This window comes from Loxodonta africana, chromosome 15 (assembly GCF_030014295.1).
Source record: "Loxodonta africana isolate mLoxAfr1 chromosome 15, mLoxAfr1.hap2, whole genome shotgun sequence".
Taxonomy (NCBI): domain Eukaryota; kingdom Metazoa; phylum Chordata; class Mammalia; order Proboscidea; family Elephantidae; genus Loxodonta; species Loxodonta africana.
This window is the reverse complement of record NC_087356.1, coordinates 7,981,080-8,001,987: the sequence shown is the minus strand read 5'-3', so window position 1 is coordinate 8,001,987 and position 20,908 is coordinate 7,981,080. Positions and strand designations below refer to the sequence as shown.

The 20,908-nt window shown below is 39.8% G+C and overlaps 1 protein-coding gene across 3 annotated transcripts in view; it reads right to left on the bottom strand.

Annotated features, from left to right (window-relative positions):
- The window catches only part of TMEM182 (transmembrane protein 182), a 111,405-nt gene that overhangs the window by 67,545 nt on the left and 22,952 nt on the right, over positions 1-20,908 (bottom strand). For 2 of the 3 annotated variants that reach the window (XR_010317900.1, XM_023552617.2), the window contains exons 2-3: positions 12,541-12,640; positions 10,173-10,271 (exon numbers count right to left, since the gene is read on the bottom strand). Coding sequence is in view for 2 of the 3 variants with exons in the window: in XM_023552617.2 (XP_023408385.1) it covers positions 10,173-10,271; positions 12,541-12,640 (199 nt within the window). In the remaining variant the exon portion in view is untranslated. Of the gene's footprint in view, positions 1-10,172; positions 10,272-12,540; positions 12,641-12,859; positions 12,997-20,908 lie in introns of those variants that run through there. The other variant, XM_003413608.4, reaches the window with a different exon arrangement.

Sequence of the window (20,908 nt, the reverse complement as noted above, 5' to 3'; positions counted from 1 at the left end):
CACAATATACAACTATCCAGCCCCAAATGCCAAGTGCCGCAGTTGAGAAACTCTGGTCTACAGCACCAGAAGACCTCCTATTATCAGAGGAGGTCTCTACTTCCCGGTGTGGCAGATGTAGTCATAAACAATCTTGAGAACCCATGCAAACAGAAGCCAAGCCACACTGTTGTGAATAACCACATAGTCTTGTTTCCAGAAAGAAGTTGCCTCCCATTATCAGAGGCTTGTTATGTAAACTGCCAACCAATCACTAGAAGCACATGAGTAAATAGTAGAAAACACAAAATAGCATGCTCTGGAAAAGTGATTCTTAATTACAGCATTGATGTTAGGACCTGCAACTGAAAAGGTGACTGTAGCCTCATGAGCAACAACACGTAAAGGCTGAGCACGCCACCCTGAGAGTGGCACGCACACCCAAATGCAATGGAGCCTGGGCTGGGTCTCAGATGAAAGGTCAGCTGGCAAGCAGAAGTTGCAGCTACCAGTGTCATATCAGACTGTGAGATCCCAAATGCCTGAATGAATAGCAGAAAATTAAGGTGATGTTAAGGCATTTCCAACTTTCCAAATGGAAATCATATTTTCCATTAAAATTTACACTGTATGGTTTTTGTCTGCCCAACTAAAGCAGAATAGAAATCTTCAAAACTGTTGGTAAATTTAGGGCAATGTCTAGGATCACCACATATGAACATACATGCTAAAGAAATGGCAAATTGCATAAACCTTGAACTGAAACACCCCCAAGGTCACCTTTTAACTAAATAAGATATTGAGTCATATTACCAGTGAGTACTGCACACCTTTAAAAAATCAACTATTTGAGACCAAATGGTCACCAATTACTATAAAGCAAAGATGAAAGGGTAAAGGGACAGGAAAAACACACTACTGGAAACGAAACATCAAGAAAGGAATTAATGAGCATGTTGGCACATTGTGAAAAATTTTACCAATGTCACCCAACAATTCGTGGACAATTGTTAAACGGGAACCTAATTTGCTTTGAAAACCTTCACCAAAAACATAATAAAAAAAAAATTTTTAAGAAATGGTAAATAGGGTCGCCATGAGTGGGAACTGACTCAATGGCAACGGATTTGGTTTTTTGGTTATACCATGAGTGAAGCAAACGGTTAACATGCTCAGTTAACTAAAAGGTTAGAGGTTCTAGGCCACCCCGAACACCCTCAGAAGAAAGGCCTGGGGATCTCCTGAAAAAATCAGCCGTGGGAAACCCTACGGAGCACAGCTCTGCTTTCACACATGGCGTTGCCAGGACTCTATGGCAACTGCTTTGTGGTTGTCGTTGCTTGTTTTACACCATAATAATCTCTCTGCAAGTGGCGTGCTGTCCAAAGAGATAAGATACCTATGAAATGTTGATGTGTTTCCCAAGTTATGTAAGTGTTTACGTTTATAATAATAATTCTAGACTCAAAATTTAATTCATTCCTCTGCTGTTTAAAACTGTCAAACGTAAAAGCATTAATTTTGTATCCTCTTTTACCCTGTCTACTACAGCGGGCTTTTGGGGTGTTTGTTTTCGTGAGGGACTTTGTACTGTGTGTGGTGCTATGCTCTTTGGTAGCTATTCCAAGTCAAATTGCTAATTGCAAAGGTCTCCACTTCCTCACTGCCCACGCTCCTAAACATCCCAGTGTGAGGTTTCACATTCCCATCATCCTGCTTCACAGCCCCTTGATGGGATCCCGCGTGCTGACCTCTCTAAGGTGAAAGAGAAGGGAGGAGGCTGGGGTGGGGCTCTGGTCTTAGAAGGATCATCAGGGGATGGAACGTAGAGGACAATGAAATGGGTTCCCTAGGGAAAGAAGGGATTGCCAGGAAAAGAGGAAAGAACCCTGTTAAGAATTGGATTGGGTCCCCGAAAAATACTTGTTGGAATCCTGACCTCTATACCTGTGAATATAATTCCATTTGGGAATAGGGTTTTCTTTGATATATTAATGAGGCCATATCAGTGTAGGATGCATTTTAAACCTAATCACTTCTGGGATATGAGATTAGGCAGAGACATAAGCACAAAGGGGAAAGATACAAGCGATCCAGGATTGCTGAGAAGCTAGAGAAGCTGAGATGAGGATTTTCCCCCAGAATAGACACCCTAGAGCCAGGGCCCTGAATTAGGACTTCTAGCCTCCTAAACTGTGAGAAAACAGATTTGTTTGTTAAAGCCATGGTGCACTTGTGGTATTTCTGTTACAGCACATTAAGAAACTAAGGCAGGCCCTAAATCTCAATTCAGGGGAGCCAGCAGTTAATAGGAACAGGATCCAGAGCAGCAGGGCGTGTGGGTTTAGGTTTAGAAGCACAGGCCCAGAGTCTTCATAGGCCTCTATACTTGGCCCCTTGCTGGAAAAGAAGCTATCCACCAGGGCTTTTGCATTATCCAAAAATGATCCAATTCCTTCTTGCTCTCTTATTCTAACCCATTCCCTATTCTTCTCTGAGAATCACTGTTTGCTTTCTTAGACTCTCTCCTCCTCTGGCTCCTTCCACAACATAGGAGCCTACTCATCAACTGCTTATCAAGGCTTCTATTACTTACTCCTTTGTGTCTCTGCTTTTTTCTTTCTCTTCTAAATATGATTGATACTTTACTCTCTTCTTTCCGATGATTTTTTCCCTTAAAATTACATTTAATATAAAAAAGAAAACACCTGTCTGCGTTTCTCATCAGTGCTTGCTGTGCTTATTAACATCCTTCAGGAGAACCAGTTTTGCATGTCAAGCTACTTGCTGAATTTATAAAACTGGTGTCCCACCTTCAACTCTATTCTTCCCTTCAAAACATGCCCCCTTCTCCTGATGCTCGTAGTTCAGTACTCCTTAACATGTGGGGCCACCGTGAGTCAGAATCAATTCAATGACAATGTGGTTTTTTTTTTTTTTGGTTTTCCACTAAATTTTCCTAGGTGAGAATCATTCACGGGTCATACCTATTGGCAAGCAATTTGGTACCATGGTACAATGACCAAAAAACAAACAAAAACTTGTTGGTATACTTCAATTTACTAGTAACACTTCTGGAAATACAACCCAAATAATTGATACAAAATATGGGAAATGTTGGAGTCCCTAGATGGTACAAATGGTTAAGTGCTTGACTACTAGCTGAAAGGTTGGCGAGTCGAACTCAACTAGCGGTGCCTTGGAAGATAGGCCTCTTGATCTGCTTCCAAAAGGACACAGTTTTGAAAACCCTATGGAGCAGTTCTACTATACACACATGGGGTCTCCATGAGTTGGAATCGACTCAACAGCAACTAACACCAATACTGGCATGAGAAATGTTCCATGCAAAAAACTTTGTTAACTATAGAGGTCAAAACAAAAATGAAAAACAGACCTGTTGCTGTCAAGTCAATTTCAATTTCTAGTGACTCTGCAGCACAGAACAGAACTGCCCCACAGGGTTTCCACAGAGCGGCTGGTGGATTCAAACGGCTGACCTTTTGATTAGCAGCTGAGTTCTTAACCACAACTAATAAATTTAAAATTTGAGAAATCATTAAGTAAAAACATGGAGACGTGTGTGTGTAGTTGCTACCTCAAAAACACAGAAAAGCAAGGTGTACATCTGTATCGATGACAATTAAAGCTGTGTATAATATGGACACACAAAGGGCTGGGAAGAAATACACTAAAGTAACATTTATTGTTTAGAGAGAAGTGGCCATATTGCTTTATACTATATATTGTTTAAACTGATTTAGGCCTTTTTCAAAGGAAAATTTCATCATCCTGGATCCCTTTAACTTTCTTTTGTTTGGTCACCGCGTTTTATACAGTAACGCTTCAAATATCTCTCATGTTCATTATCCCTTTTTTGTCTTTACTGCCTCTACTTTTACTCAAGTCCGGATGATTTTCAGGCTAGAAAATGAAAAATGCCATTTCCCCGTCTAAGGGAGGCCATGTGACACAGTTTGGATGATCAAGGATTGGCAGAAGTCGGCTGAGGAATTCCAGGGACACTTCTGCTGTTCTGAAGATGGAAGAGGCCTTTTGTGATCATCAGGTAATCAGTGCGAGGGCGACCATCCACCTGCCAAGGGTAGTGCAAGAAAAGACTGAAAGAGCCGTGTCCCTGACAACCTCATTATGACCTTCGTGTTGTGGGAGAAAAATGGCCTTGTTATTTTCAGTTACAGTTTGTTTTCTGTCATTTACAATCTAATTCATTGTTCATTAATACCTCACCTAGCTGCCTTCCTGCTTCTAGTCTCTACTCATTCACTCAAAATGCGTTGCCATGGAGGCGATTCAGACTCAACCCTACCTTTTTTATAAGAAGGAGGCGGGCAGAGAAAGCACAGTCTGGAAAAGAATACCAGATAAATAAATATTGGCAATAGAAATTAAAGGGTTAATATGTGGCAACAATGTTGAAAATTTCAAAATTACAAAAAGCACACAAAAGAAAAAAATGTGAAAGAACAACCTAGGTCCAGTTAGTAAAGGTGTAAAAAAATAAATAAAATCCTACACACATCTACAGCTAACCAGGGCATCAGTATAAGTGTCACAGTACAGTATAGAAACAGATCTTCTCAAACCCGTTTAGTGTTTAGTCTAGCTTGGATCCAGTGGTATGCCAACCATGCAAACCCCCGCCCACTCTCATGGAGCTCAGAGTTGGACTGGGGAGAAAACACATTAACCAAATAATTACGCAAATAAATAATGAAAATCTTTACCATGAATTATCCAATTAAAGAAGGAGTTTTATAAAGAAAACCTGGCCTAGAATGTGTGAGTGGAGTGGGGGACTTCAACGAAGTGACCCTTAGACTGCGCTCCAAGGATAAACCTGCCTTGCTAAGGAAATGGAGGGAGGAGGAGATGGGAAGAGGTTTTGGAGAGGATGGGTGGTACATACAAGGCCCAAAGAAAAGATGATGAATCCTGGGCATGAGGACCCAAAAGGTCACGGTGCCTAGTCTCTGTGCGGGTATCTGTCCCAACTCATCAGGAAAAGGTGAAATTACCTTCAATGAATTCTGCTTAAGAAGAAAGCCAAATGTGTGATTCATTTTTGAAGGGTTTCCACTTGGAAAAACATGAAACAAAAACAGTTTATAGCTGAAAAGAGTAAGTACAATTTTCTCGTTAACATTCTTAATGATTTAAGAATTAAGGTTACACATTGTTAAGCATCTACGAAGTGCGAGGTACTATCCTAAATTCTGGGGACATAAGTACAAGTAGGTTACACTCAGTGCCCTTAGGGTGATCAAACAGATAATGGAAAAACCAAGGTAGACAATTACAATTATGTGTAACGAGTGCTTTCCTAGAGGTATTTTCCAAGACTATGGGAACACCAAGAAGAGAATGATTAATTCACTCGTAGGTTGCATTATTTTGAAAATTGGTTTATGTTCAGTACGTCATTACTGAGCACCCTAGAGGCCTAGTGGTTAAGCGAATGGCTGCTAACTGAAAGGTTGGCTGTTTGAACCCACCAGCTCCTCCGGGGAAGAAAGATGTGGCAGTCTGCTCCTGTAAAGACATACAGCCTTGGAAACCCTACGGGGCAGTTCTACTCTGTTCTACTGCAGTGAGTTTTTCTGTTGTTTTTTTTTTTAACATCATTACCAAATGATACCATATAAATGAACTGTGACTGAATTTAAGCATGAAACAAACCAGAAAATCTAAACTCTGACAGATCTCAAAAGGTAATGGAATTGTTTAATGGACTCTGAAGCACACAAGCCTACTTCAAAAACAATTCTGAGAATTAGACCACCCTTGCTAAGCTTGGGCAATCATTCAAATAACCAGATTTGAGAATAACTGAATTTCAGAATACTTACTTGAGACCAAAAAAAAAAAAAAATTAAAGGATACACTGAATTAAACTGGTGGCTCAGAGGTTAAGTCGGTTGTTAACCTCAGGTCAGCAGCCTGCTTCCAGAAGGATTTATAGCCTTGAAAACTCTATGGGGCAGTTCTACTGTGTCCTGTAGGGTCACTATGAGTCAGCACTGACTCTGTGGCAATGGGTTTAGTTTTTTGGTTTTGGTATACACAGGCCAGGTTCAAACAGAATGGCAGCAAAAACCAATATAAGTTTAATTTGTTCTTTTGTTGATATCTAAATAAAAGATGTGTGCTTAAAAAGATTTAATGGTAAGCACCAAAATAAGTAATAAAAAATTCACTGTAGTTTATAAGATTCTCAGACAAGATCTAGAGAGAGCCCTGGATCTTTGTATTACTTCTGTCAATGGTCCGCTGTGTGTAGGCAGAGTCATGGGATCTCTCTAAGCCTCAGTCTCTTTATTATGAAAGTGGGTAGTTTCACCCGTAGCATATTACAATTATAAGATAACCACTCCAAAAAATCATACATCTTGATATTACTTTTGCTGATTTCAATACTGGCTAACAGTAACTATAAAAACTTGGGAGAATATAAAGACTTTTTGCCAATAATTTGCCAAGCCAGGTGTTACGGACTGAATTGTGTCCCCCAAAAATGTGTGTCAACCTGGCTGGTCCATGATTCCCAGTATTGTGTGGTTGTGCACCATTTTGTCATCTGATGTGATCTTCCTACCTGTTGTAAATCCTACCTTTATGATGTTAATGAGGCAGGACTTGGTATATAAGATTAAGTCGCTTCACTAATTAGTAGATAAGAACTACTTTCGGTGAAGGGAAAGACAGCACACAATACAGGAGAGGTCAGCACAGTTGGACTAAACCAAAAGCAAAGAAGTTTCCTGAATAAACTGAATGCTTCGAAGGCCAGCGTAGCAGGGGCAGGGGTCTGGGGACCCTGTTTCAGGGGACATCTAAGTCAATTGGCATAATAAAATCTATTAAGAAAACATTCTGCATCCCACTTTGAAGAGTGGAGTCTGGGGTCTTAAACGCTAGCAAGCAGCCATCTAAGATGCATCAATTGGTCTCAACCCACCTGGATCAAAGGAGAATGAAGACCACCAAGGACACAATGCAATTACGAGCCCAAGAGACAGAAAGGGCCACGTGAACCAGAGACTACATCATTCTGAGACCAGAAGAACTAGATGGTACCTGGCTACAACCGATGACTGCCCTGACAGGGAACACAACAGAGAACCCCTGAAGGAGCAGGAGAGCAGTGGGATGTAGACCCCAAATTCTCATAAGACCAGACTTAATGGTCTGACTGAGACTAGAAGGACTGCAGTGGTCGTGGCCCCCAGACCTTCTGTCGGCCCAGGACAGGAACCACTTCTGAAGCCAAATCTTCAGACATGGATTGGACTGGACAATGGGTTGGAGAGGGATGCTGGTGAGGAGTGAGCTTCTTGAATCAGGTGGACACTTGAGACTATGTTGGCATCTCCTGCCTGGAGGAAAGATGAGAGGGTGGAGGGGGGTTGAAGCTGGCGAAATGGACATGAAAAGAGAGAGTGGAGAGAGGGAGCGGGCTGTCTCATCAGGGGGAGAGTAATTGGGAGTGTGTAGCAAGGTGTATATGGGTTTTTGTGTGAGAGACTGACTTGATTTGTAAAATTTCACTTAAAGCACAATAAAAATTATAAAAAAAAATAAATAAAAGATTAAGTCGCATCTTGAGCCAATCTCTTTTGAGATGTAAAAGAAAGAAGCCTAGCAGAGAGACAGGGGTGCCCTCATTACCACCAAGCAAGGAGAGCCAGAAGGGCACATATTTTTTGGACCCAGGGTCCCTGAGCTGAGACGCTCCTAGATTAGGGGAAGATTGATGACAAGGACCTTCCTCCAGGGCCAACAGAGGGAGAAAGCCTTCCCCTGGAGCTGAGGCCCTGAATTTGGACTTCTCTAGCCTACTAGACTACGGGAGAATAAACGTCCGTTTGTTGAAGCCATCTACTTGTGATATTTCTGTTATAGCAACACTAGATAACTAAGACACCAAGATACATCCATCACATTTTACAAATGATACTTTCAATTTATCAAAGATAATTTGGCACGTACGTAACAAAAAAACAAACCCATTGCCAACAAGTCAATTCTGACTCATAGCAACCTTTAGGGCAGAGTAGAACTGCTCCATAGGGTTTCCAAGGAGTGGATGGTGAATTCAAACTGCCAACCTTTCAGTTAGCAGCCAAACTCTTAACTACTTAGCCACCAGGCCACATACATAGTACTTGATAGTTATGAAGCTACAGAAAGCCAGAAAGTGGCTCAAGAGTCTAGTTAAGATTACATGGTCTCATTAACTAGGAAGCCCCCACTTTCTGTCAGATGCAATCCTTTCAATGAAATCTTTGCCCTCCTCTTGGATAAAGGAAACAAAGAAAAACACAAATCACCAAAATATAATGCTAAATATCATCGTATATCATTATGAGCATAAAAGAGACTTGTGCATACTATTTATTTTACAGAATATAATCTCTGTCCATCTCATTTTCATTTAACATGTTTGTTAAAGTTGTCTAAAGTGAGTAAAGCATTACAATATGGGTGCCAGAGAGCAGTTTAATAACTAAAAAAAAAAAGTGGAACATCGTTTTGTCACTAGATCCAAAAAATGACACAGTAATTATATGCTGTGCTCTATAATAATTCTAAGTGTAATTGCAGTATAATTTTTCTGACATGTATTTCCTATCCATCTACACCGTAATTACTGTGCGCAGATTATGTTGCCTTGTTTTCCAAGTTCTCCACTTCTTCCTTGAGGCGCAGGCTTTTCAAATATGTTGATTCCATTTAAAATATATGGCACCTACGATGTCTATTTCATCACAGGATCTCAACATACAAATAACGACAGCAATAATGCTAATATTTACACAAAAATCTAACGTTCTAGAAAGCTAACCTTGTATTACTTCTTAATTCATTTTATAAAGGTAAGAATGTCTGGGAAAAAGTATGTTTTTTACAACTTCAATATAAAGGAGAACCTGGCCTGGTCCATGTGTCAGTGGGGTGAGGACTTAAACAAGTGAACTCTGAACTAAGCTCCAAAGATAAACCTGATTTTTCCTATTCTTTCCTGTGTCATCTCTTCTCTTATCAGTGAGAGGGCCCGCATCAAACACAATACAAGGGGTCTCGACAAGTGTAAATGAGGACGACTTATGCAGTTTGAAATGAGACCGAGCATCCACGCTACACAAGTCTTCGAGGTCAACAGCCAAGGTCCCTTTGAACACATACATACATGGGGCCTCAACGAACAAGAGCAGGTAGCTTTAGGTCATCTCCTTTTTTTCCTACCCCCACTGGGTGCCACATTAATGACATAATATATGCAAATTCTTTTTGACAAACTTACAATTATAATGCATAGAAATACGTATTTTACAAAAAGATTAAAAAATGGATGAACAATGCGAAGATTCAGTTTATTCAGGACATTAAATACATTAGGTATTCTCTTTGAAAAACAAATATTTTTTGACTCTCCTGATGACACTGATAAATTCTGTGCCTAATCTTAGTTTTAAGGTTAGAATAATCATCCTTAATATAACAACTTGATGAAATTACTTGACAATAAAGTTGGCATCTTATCTTTATGTGCTTTCTATAGAACTATATTTCTATATTATATCTTATATACTTTCTATTGCAAATGAGTTTATGTACTTTCCACAGAATAAGTATGAGTATGGAAACATGAAAGAAATAATGAAATCACAACTGACAGCTAATGATATCTGTCATTCTGATACGGGATACTGCACGAGCATCTACAACAGAGTTCATTTTGTACTAATATGGCAGCATAATCATATTTTTATGTATAAGAATTACAAAAAAATTTTAAGCATAGTGTATATATTACAATAAAATTTTCAAGTCTGAGGCTAGTTTGAGGTCAGTTAAACCCTTAAGAAGCAATGCTTCCTAGTTAATGTTACTATTTTCATATTGGAAAACACATTTCTAAAATTATTTTTATGAGTAACAAGCAAAATACAATGACTTTACTTTTAGACCAAAGTCATGTTCTATTAGAACACATGGCGTGTTAAAAACAATATACTTTTTACAGAAACAATTGATATTAGAGAAAATGTTGGAACTTCAGGTTTTAAATTATTTTTAATTGCTCCCCCCACCAAAAAAGAAAATTGTGGCAGGCATGTTTAGAAAGCCGAGTCTCTCTCAGAGGTGCTCTGAGGAAAGAAGGTACTTACTAACTGCAGAGTCGTAGGAGGTAGAATTGTGTTGGCCTCTCATGAAGGGGTATGGTGACAGGTAGGCGTGTGTGCAGTTCTTGGATGGTGGCTGATTGACTAGGAAGGACACCAAAACAAAGGAATTTACTATTGAGGGCCTGAGTTACAAATTGTCCCCAATAGAAGAAAATACAGAACTAGAGTCCACAAGCAAAATAAAACTGTAGGTTAGAGCAACAAATTCAGAGACTTGTAGTGTGCAGAAAAAACCCCAGAGAACTCATATTGAGAGGCATAAGGGGTCTGGAAGGTGAATTTATTCAGAGGATCTAGCTACAGGACATAATTCCAAGGAATAGGCTCAAATGCCCTCAATATCATCTTATAATCGAAAGCACCATACTTCAATTATTTTCACAAACATACTCTCCAATATCTAGCCTAATGCCTATCACATAGTCCAAAAAAAAACAAACCAAACCCACTGCTGTTGAGTTGATTCCGACTCACAGCGACCCTATAGGATAGAGTAGAACTGCCCCATAGAGTTTCCAAGGAGCACCTATCACATAGTAGGTATTCAATAAATACTTGTTTAAAAAATCTAATAAACTTAGTCTTAACTTTGATTAGTTCCAATCAATTTAAAATTTCTTCTATATTCTATTTTTAAAGAAATGATACAAATGATCCATCATGCAAGTTGACAATTCATTGTGCATCCTTTGGGGAAAAGGGAGAAGGTTCTTGGCGAAGCCTACCTCTATGCCACTTCTGGTAGAAGATGAAGTAAAATATAATTTTTTTCCTCTAAGTCCTTGGCAAAAATCTTCCTCTTCCACAGACTAGCTAACCCCAATTTACAGAAGTCTAAATAATTTCCACTAGCAGTTTTCGTCTTAAACACATGCTCATTCTCCTCTCCAAAATGCACTATAATATGATGTCTTAGTCATCTAGTGCTGCTATAACAGAAATACCACAAGTGGATGGCTTTAACAAAGAGAAATTTATTTTCTCACAGTCTAGTAGGTTACAAGTCCAAATTCAGGGCGTCGGCTCCAGGGGAAGGCTTTCTCTCTCTGTCATCTCTGGAGGGAGGTCCTTGTCCTCAATTTTCCCCTGGTCGAGGAGCTTCTCAGGCACAGGGACCCCATGTCCAAAGGATCTGCTCTGCTCCTTGTGCTGCCTTCTTTGTGGTATGAGTTCCCCAACTCTCTGCTTACTTCCCTTTCCCTTCATCTCTTAATAGAAGGTGGTGTAGGCCCCATCCCAGGGAAACTGCCTTTACTTTGGATCAGGGAGGTGACCGGAGTAAGGGTGGTGTTACAATCCCACCACCGGAATCCTCCTTAGCATAAAATTACAATCACAAAATGGAGGACAACCACAGAATACTGGGAATCATGGCCTAACCAAGTTGACACATATTTTTGGGGGGACACAATTCAATCCATGACAGATGGTCTACTAAAGATTCCTTCTAAATATGCCATCTCATCCCTACCTTTGTTCCTTTATACATGGCAACTTGCTGTCAGCTTGCTGAAATCTTCAGTAAGCTTACACTTTTATTATAAATTCTATTGACTATTGCATAAATACCTTACTTTGATTTATTTGGGTGTATTTGATAAGGAGACTAATAATTATTTCAACCCTCTGTAACCTTTAGGGTAATAAATAGTTCTCTTGTTATCGGATTCAATAAGATAAAGGCTAAGTATTATTCAGGGAATTGATATTCAACGAGTAATATAATAGAGGAATTACAGTTGAAAGAATGCATCATTTTTAAAAAAGCTATTCTACTTCAAAAAAGAACTTTAAAGTTTCCATGAGAGAATGAAAAAAAGCAATGCGTTTCTTGATACAGCCGACAAACCTGGTTAAAGCCCGAATAAAACGATGATTTCATCTGCCACTGTTGGTAATTAAGTTCCATTATAAAGCAGATACTTTTTTTAAACTTTGAGGATATGAATATAAAATAATACATCTCTATTTCTGGGTTTTTAAATTGGAGATTTCAAGGGTTTCTAGCCAAAAAAAAAAAAAATACATTCTCAATATAGCAATAATACACTTGAAAAAAATATTATAGATAATATCTGTTTTGTCTGTTAGAGTTGGTGTATTTTAAATGTGAGCATAGAAACACCAGATAAATCAGTTTTGCCATAAATAGTCAGACTTTTACTTTACTCTAGAAGAAGAATTAATTATCCCTATAGCCATTTCTACTTGAAGAATAGGAGTCTCTTCAGGAACCTTTTGAAGACATCCTATTGAGGCTCCACATCCTATTTCATAAGTGAAATGTACTAAATAAGTTGTTCATCTTATTTTAAGGACAAAGAGGAAGATTAAGCAAAATTGCACTTACTGTACCAGAACTTCCAGATACTGGAATCATTCTCCTCCACAATTCCATTAAACCAGCATCTCCAGAAGAATCCTTCATGGTGGAAAGTGACATTCTCTATCTGCGCAGAATAACACGAAGCAACTTGCCATCAGCACAGGAATATAATCAAAATTACCACATCGAGGAAACTTCTAAAAAAATGGATTTTATCCCAAAGAATGATAATCAGTGGCTTTACGCATATGTCTTTTTAAAGAAATATATACTCCTTTACTATTCTATGATTTCAAGGGATATTTATAGCAAGTAATATCAAGATATCAAAGTAGAAACTCACATTCTGATCACCTGAACATCTCCCCACTTCAGTTGCAAGAAGCCAATAATCTGATCCAAAAGCCACCAAAAAGAGTAGAACTCCCAAAGCACCAAAGAGAGCCCCAAAGAAGATGGCGATATTTAGTCTCATTTTCAATTCACTGGTTCAGTTTAGATAAAATAAGAAGAAAATAAAGTGAAAAATGGGTGGACAACTAGCTGTCAAGAAGAACAAAAAAGAATAAAGATTTCTGAGTAGACAGAACGTTCTTGAGAAGCCTCTCCTAGCTCATGTTTTGGTGGCTTCTCGCTCACACCCAGCGATGGATCTGTATTCCCTTTGCTCTCTTGGAGGGGCTCCAGCCCAGCAGCTGAGAATGGCTGGCTATTTTAGGATACTGATTGAGGAGCTGTCTCTCTCCCATGGGGATCAAAAAATAGCTGACCTTCCCCTGACTATAGAGAGGACTATCAGAAGCTGGCTAGAATTATCATTATTGCTCTTGGGAAGCCACAGAAGTGGAAAGAAGATGGAATGACTATGAACTCATTGGCAGTATTGGCCCCAAATTTTAAGTGTCTGGACAAGTGCCTCTTAGTATATGATGACCATTATGAGCTAAATAACAGCTCCAAAGACACTTAAGACTCTCTTTGAAGATACATAAATCACAGTTATAAAGAACCACAAATACTTCTCTTGAATACAGTTAAGATTTTAATTTATTAATTCATTTCAGACATTTCTCGCATACAAGCTAATTTGAGGGTCAAATGATCTAGGATACTACTGAGTATGGTTCAGACTGATAATTTAGACATTCAGCTATATACTTAAAAATCAAGAATATCATGGTAGCATAAGTTCTTTAAATTATAAAAAGTACTTATACTTTTTAAGCACTAAAAGTACTTATACACTGAACACACATACGATGTAAAAAAAGCACTTTCTACAGATGCTCACAGATCTTAGGCAAATTATTCTAAAAATCATCCTTTTGTAAAGTAGACTGATGAATCAACTAGATAAAAGAATCAAAATATATATAAACCAAAAAAAACCAAACCCAGTGCTGCCGAGTCGATTCCGACTCATAGCTACCCTATAGGACAGAGTAGAACTGCCCCATAGAGTTTCCAAGGAGTGCCTGGCAGACTCGAACTGCCGACATTTTGGTTGGCAGCCATAGCACTTAACCTCTATGCCACCGGGTTTTCCACATATATATATATATTTAGATTAAGATGAAAGAATCCAGCACATTCTTTCTTTCGCTTTCCTCATTTTAAATACCCAACTTCCTCAAAACAGGAGTCATTCTTAATACCCATACAAATCATCTAATGGCAACGAATCTATATTTTCTTCATGTCATGTCTCTTTACAGTTTGTTTTCTCTTCATATCTTAATATGCCAAAAGGTTATTTTTTAAGAACTTATATGCTATTTAAACACTTGTACTGTCCCTTTGGTCATAGTTCTTTATATTCTCAACAATAACCTGGGCCACTTTCTCTTCTAAGGAGGCATCTGAACTCTACCAGATTCCTTCAACAGCTTCTTTTGTTTGGCATGAGACAGACCTGTAGGGTGGATTTGGTGAGGCAAACATATGACTCCTTAGTAAGGTTGAAAGGCTCTGGGCTGCTCCAGCTATATGTAAACGGGGTGCCCAAAGGTCATGAATGGAATTAAAATCATTGACTTGAAGGGTTAAAATAAATTTGAGAGTGCAACTGAGCTGACGCTTCAACTAATACTTAAATCTTGTCTATAAGACTCCCCACTGCATCAAGCCATGCCATTTCCAGGCTGTTGAATTTAAGGACATTAGTAATGGCCAACAGCTCTGTCTTTCATCTGCCAAAAGCTGCTTCCTAGGAATGTCCAAATACTAATCCTATCTCTGTCCTCTGAGATAACCCAGCACAAGGTTAAACACTCTGTCATCTGAGAGAACTTTCAGATATTTTGAAGACAGCGATCATCTCATGCCTCCTCAAACCACAAACCCCACCCCACATGCATAAATATAGGTCATTTCTCTACATGAAACATCCTGTGCCTGCAAACATCCCTTAGGTTGACACAGCTCCAAAGCACTCTCCGTTCTGGTTCTTTGTTACAATTTTCAAGTATTCTATTCAAGTGAGTCCCAGTAAAGTGTTCTGGGTATAGACTAACAGCATAGTATCACCACCTTCCTTATTTGGATGCTGTGATAGATGGATCGACAGAATAACGACCTCCCAAAGACGACCACACACTAATCCTTGGAAGCTGTGAATATGTTACCTTACATGGCAAAAAGACTTTGTAGATGCGATTAAATCAAAGATCTTGAGATGGAGATTATCTTGGGTTATCCGGGTGGATCTAACCTAATCTCATGCGTCCTTAAACGAAAAACAGAGAAACTTTATTGGCAGTGCTCAGAGAAAGAAACGTGGCTACGCAAGAAGGGTCGGAGAGTAGCTGGCTTTGAATAGGGAGGAAGGAGGAGGCCACAAGCCAAGGAATGTGGGCAGCCTCTAGAAGCTGGCAAAGGAAAGAAAACAGATTCTCCCCTAGAGCCTCCAGAAAGGAAGGCAGCCCTGTTGACACCTCACTTTGAACTCAGGGAGACTCCTGTAGAATTTCTGACCTCCAGAACTGTAAGATAATAAATTTGTGTTGTTTTAAGTCGCTGTGAGTTGGAATCGACTCAACAGCAATGGGTTGAGTTTTTGTTTTGTTTTGTTTTGTTTTTGGTAACTTTGTAGTAATTTGCTACAGCATCAATAGAAAAGCAATACAGGTGGTCCCCAACTTACGACTTATGATGTCTTCAAGTTATGATGAACTGTACTTATGGCTACCTTTTTTTGATTCATCGTATCATTAGTAATACGTACTGCATACAATGTTATCATTGCTGATATTATCATTCTCAGAGGTTCACTTGCAGATGTTCAAAGATAGGATTTATAAAGATACTGATGATAAAGGCAAAAATAATGAAAACTAAAAAAAGAGGTATTTGACTTATATTAGAGCTGACTTACGAAGAAGGGGTCAGAACAGAACCCCATCATAAGCTGGGGACTTACCCGTATAACTGCTGTGCTATAATTAATGCAGTAGCAAATCAAATTAAGGAGTTTTTGTTTGGTTTGTTTTGGTTTGGTTTGCTTTTTTGTTTTTAGAGAAGGGTTATGTATCTTCAAGTAGTGTTCATTGAGAACTTGGGAGGGTCCATGCATTCAATACATAGGCTCTGACCTTGAGAAATTCACAGGGTAATGGGAGGAAATGATTTCTTAGAATGAACAGTATGCAGAGGTTGTAATGATGAGTTTCTGGCCACCCAAGGAACATTCTACTGCTCACCTACGTACCCCTCTCCCTGTATTAGTGTAGTTGTGATGGTCGCGGTTTTACAGCTGTTGTAGATGACAATGTTGTTGTTAGGAGAGGAGGAAGAATCTGAAGGATAAAAAAACCGAAACTAAGCCTATTGCCATCAAGTTGATTCCCATTCATAGAGTCAGAGCAGAACTGCCCCACAGAGTTTCCAAGGAGCGCCTGGTGGATTTGAACTGCTAACCTTTTGGTTAGCAGCTGTAGCTCTTAGCCACTACACCACCAGGGTTTCCTGAAGGATAGGAAAGTTTTATTTATTTTATTTATATCTTAATGGTTTGTAGTAAAAGTGTCACAAAATTTTACACACGCACACAACAGTAGATTTTTAAAATAAGAGAAAAAGGCTGTAGGACTTTGTTGCTACGATTCACTTCAATTTTAGAGTTTGTCACAGAAAAGCATTATCTTTCTGGACTTCATTGACCAATTAATAACATTTTTCTCACCACTTTTGGCTTATTCAAAGCTGTATAAGCATTATTATAAAAATGTTATTACTGAAAATGTAAGACCTGGTTACTAGTGTAAAATGTAAGAGCCCTGTGACATGACGTTAAAGGCCACTCTCTAAGGAAGCCTCCTCTTGTAAATAGCTACTCAGATGTATGCTTACTAGTCATTAATGTCATCAGCCTAAGTATTTCCAATCATCTGGACATATACATCTCTTCCAGAAAAATGTGATAGAATACTTTCGACATCATAAGCTGAACTCCTTATTCAGTTTATGATGTCAAAAGTATTCCTTTTGATTATTCTCGATGTTTAGTATAGTGCTTTTGATCGTTAAGGTTGTGTGTCAACTTGGCTGGGCCATGATTCTCAGTGGTTTGACAGTTAAGATGCAGTCTGGCAGGAGTATAATGATGTAATCACCTCTATGATGAGATCTGCTGTAAGTAGCCAATCAGTTGAAAGGGAGTTTCCTTGGAGGTGTGGCCTGCATCCAATATAGGTGGACCTTCTGGCAAGATTTGCGGGCTTTTGCTCTCTCTGGATACTGCAGCTGGCTCCTGTTCATCTGACCTCTGGTTCTGGGGACTTGGGCTAGCAGCTTGCCTGCCAATCTTAGGCTACATCAGCCTCAGCAGTCTGGATCTTGGGTTCGCCAGTCCCTGCAGCTACATGGGTCAGGAGAAACCTCCAGTTTGACCCATGGACTTGGGACTTCCCAGTCTCTACAATGGCATGAGGCATTTCCTTGATATAAATCAATCTCTCTCTCCCTATATATGTAAAAAAAAAAAACCAGTGCTTACACACACACACACACACACACACACACACACACACATATATGTATATAGATGCTTCAATGGTTTTGCGTTTCTCGGTAACCCACCCTAAGACAGTGCTTGTCACACACAGGCACTAACATATTTGTTCAATTTGTGTTAGGACTCTTGACTGAGATACATTCCCCTGAACTATCCAACTGGAGATCCAGACCACATACAGGTATCAGTGCAGCTTCCAGACTAAGTGAGACTAGGAAGAAATGCCTGGCAATCTCCAAAAATTAGCCAGTGAAAACCCTACGGTTCACAGAATATTGTCTCAGATTTTGACTCACTCACTTATTTTGGACGCATCAACAGGAGATATTGATCATTGGCAAAAGACATTATACTTGGTAAAGGGGAGGGCCAGCAAAGGCAAGGGCAATGCTCAGTGAGATACACTGACACCACGTCGGCAACAATGGACTCAAACATACCAATGATCATAAAGATGGCGCAGGACAGGGCAACATTCTGCTATGTTATACATGGGATCGTTAAGTCGGAGCCAACTCGCAGGCAACAAACAACAATAGCAACAAACCTCAATAAGCTTACATTCGCATATAACTGAGAGTGACTCTCTTTGTTCTGGTACCTGGAAATTTGAGAGCCACATGTACAAGCTGTGGTGTGCCAGGTGCCTCCTTACTTCTTTTATGGCCATGTTGTTTATTTCCTTTCTCGCGCTTCCCTGTGTCTCGCTCACACACACTTCTTTAACTTGTTTTGTATGTGTTTACATGAGCTGCTTCAAATGCTTTTGAGGACAACTGAAAGACTAAACAAACAACAAACATACAGATAGGAACAACTGGTGAAATCAGACAACAGAAGGCACAGTGGAACCTACCAAGAACACTGGCCGTTATTCCGTTCTTTTTTCCTCTTCCTTTTTTTATTCTGAAAGCTACTTGGACTCTTGAGTCATCTCCACCTTTTCCCTTATTCTGATTATTTCTACTGTTGTAGTTTCGCTTGGAGATCCTCCTGTCTTACTGGAAGTACTTTGTCTTTTGTGGATCGTAACACATTACGTATAACATTGCGAAGAATGAGAATCCAAAACACTTCACTGTGCTCATGCGAAGCCTGTACATAGACCAAGAGGCAGTAGTTCCAACAGAACGAGGGGTACTGGGTGGTTTAAAGTCAGGAAAGGTGTGCATCAGGGTTGTATTCTTCCACCATACTTATTTAATCTGTATGCTGACCAAATAATCTGAGAAGCTGGACTACATGAAGAAGAACAGGGCATCAGGATTGGAGGAAGACTCATTAACAACCTGTGTTATGCAGATGACACAACCCTGCTTGCTGAAAGTGAAGAGGACTTGAAGCACTCACTGATGAAGATCAAAGACTACAGCCTTCAGTATGGATTAAACCTCACATAAAGAAAATAAAAATTCTCCTAAGTGGGCCAACCACAATAAGCGGAGAAAAGACTGAACTTGTCATGGATTTCATTTTACCTGGATTCACAATCAACACCCATGGAAGCAGCAGTCAAGAAATCAAATGCCATATTGCATCAGGCAAAGCTGCTGCAAAAGACCTCTCCGAAGTGTTAAAAAGCAAAGATGTCACTTTGAGGGCTAAGGTGTGCCTGACCCAAGCCATGGTATTTTCGATCGCATCATATGCATGTGAAAGCCGGACAATGAATAAGGGAAACCAAAGAAGAACTGACACCTTTGACTCATGGTGTTGGAGAAGAATACTGAATACACCATAAGCTGTCAGAAGAAGGAACAAATCTGTCTTGGAAGAAGCACAGCCAGAATGCTCCTTAAAGGTAAGACTTGGTCTCATGTACAAGGGACATGTGATCAGGAGAGACCAGTCCCTAGAGACAGGCAACACGCTTAGTAAAGGAGAGGGTCAGCAAAAGAAAGGAAGACCCTTGACAAGACGGACTGACACAGTGGCTGCAACGATGGGCTCAAACATAACGAAAACTGTGAGGAAGGCACAGGACCAGGCAGTGTTTTGTTCTGTTGTACACGGGGCTGCCATGAGTCAGAGTGGACACGACGGCACCTAACAACAAGGAGTGACATAGAGAAATTGGGGTGAAAACGTTTTTAATCTAATTTTTTAATTAAAAAATAAAAGTTAAAAAAAACTAACTTTTTTTAAAAAATCTAGAGTACACTAAGACCCTTATAATCCCAAGGCAGTGTGGTGAATGTCCCCTTTGGTTTTCACAAGTTAAATAAACTTGACAACCAAAGGCTGGATGACAGTCAACAGTGGAAGGCTTTGCCTATTTTGATCCAATGCCTTTTTATTTGGTTAAATGTGTTTTCTTGTTGGTAGATACACTGAAGTTTAGTAAAAGCCTCAAGTCATTTGTAATTTGTGAATGATAATGAACAAGTCTTTTTTCTAAGACCATAATTTCCAATTCTGATACTGCAATATTCTTAATTATCTCAAAATAGCTGTTGAAGATATTCAAATAGTCTGAAAAAAAGATTAATTCTGGTTCACTTTAGTTTTAAAAAAATGCAAGCATAATAGTGTTCAGCACACAACTATGCTGAACAGGTTTGTAAACAAATATAGAAATCCGGCTCTTGCAGCTTCTACAGACTGAGAATCCATGTTCCACGACACTAGAATGGCTTACTCTAGGGAAATGAGTCCCTCTGCATGGCCTTCTGCCTTAGTTCTCTGGAAAAAGAACTTGGAAGACTCTCCCGCTAAGCCCTGAGGAGTCACCTTTGTTCTAGTTTTCTACCCAGGAAGGTTTGTTACTTTTGCCCAGGTTGGTTGACATTTCCTGGGTAAGGCATAACAACTGGATGGTTTGATACTTTTTGTCTAGCTCTGTGCTGCTGTCTGCCCTGTGATTGGTCTATTTTACACATCTTGCAGGGATTGGTCAGTTTACTATGCAAATTAAGTGACCTGTGGTCCACTGAGGGAGGGCTCTGGTCAGTCCATGGCCCTATTGGGAGGGCTGGGCCTTGAAATTTAACAAGGAGTTTGCTTATATAAGTAGCCAACCTCACAAAGGTTTTATAGAGGCAAGAAAAGAGAAGCAGTGGGAGAGGAGGTAAGGAACCTGTTAAAAGAGCTGTAACACGGGTCAAGGGCTGCAACACTGATGACAGCAAGAAGACCTGGGGCCGAGTCAGCAGTGGAGGAAGAACTCTGCTGCTGGGAAAGCAACTAAGAGAGCTGAGCAAGCTGCTACACTAGCTGTGAGCTAGGTCAGTTAGCAGTGCAGAGGCCGACCACAGGAGGCCAAAGGCAGACAGGCCTGCACAGCTGAGAGGGCTCACACATGTCCCAGAGAAGGCCTATCTCGAGGGGGTCCACAGGAGGACTGTCCTGAAGGGGCTAAGAGGCGGTCTGTGCGGCTAAGAG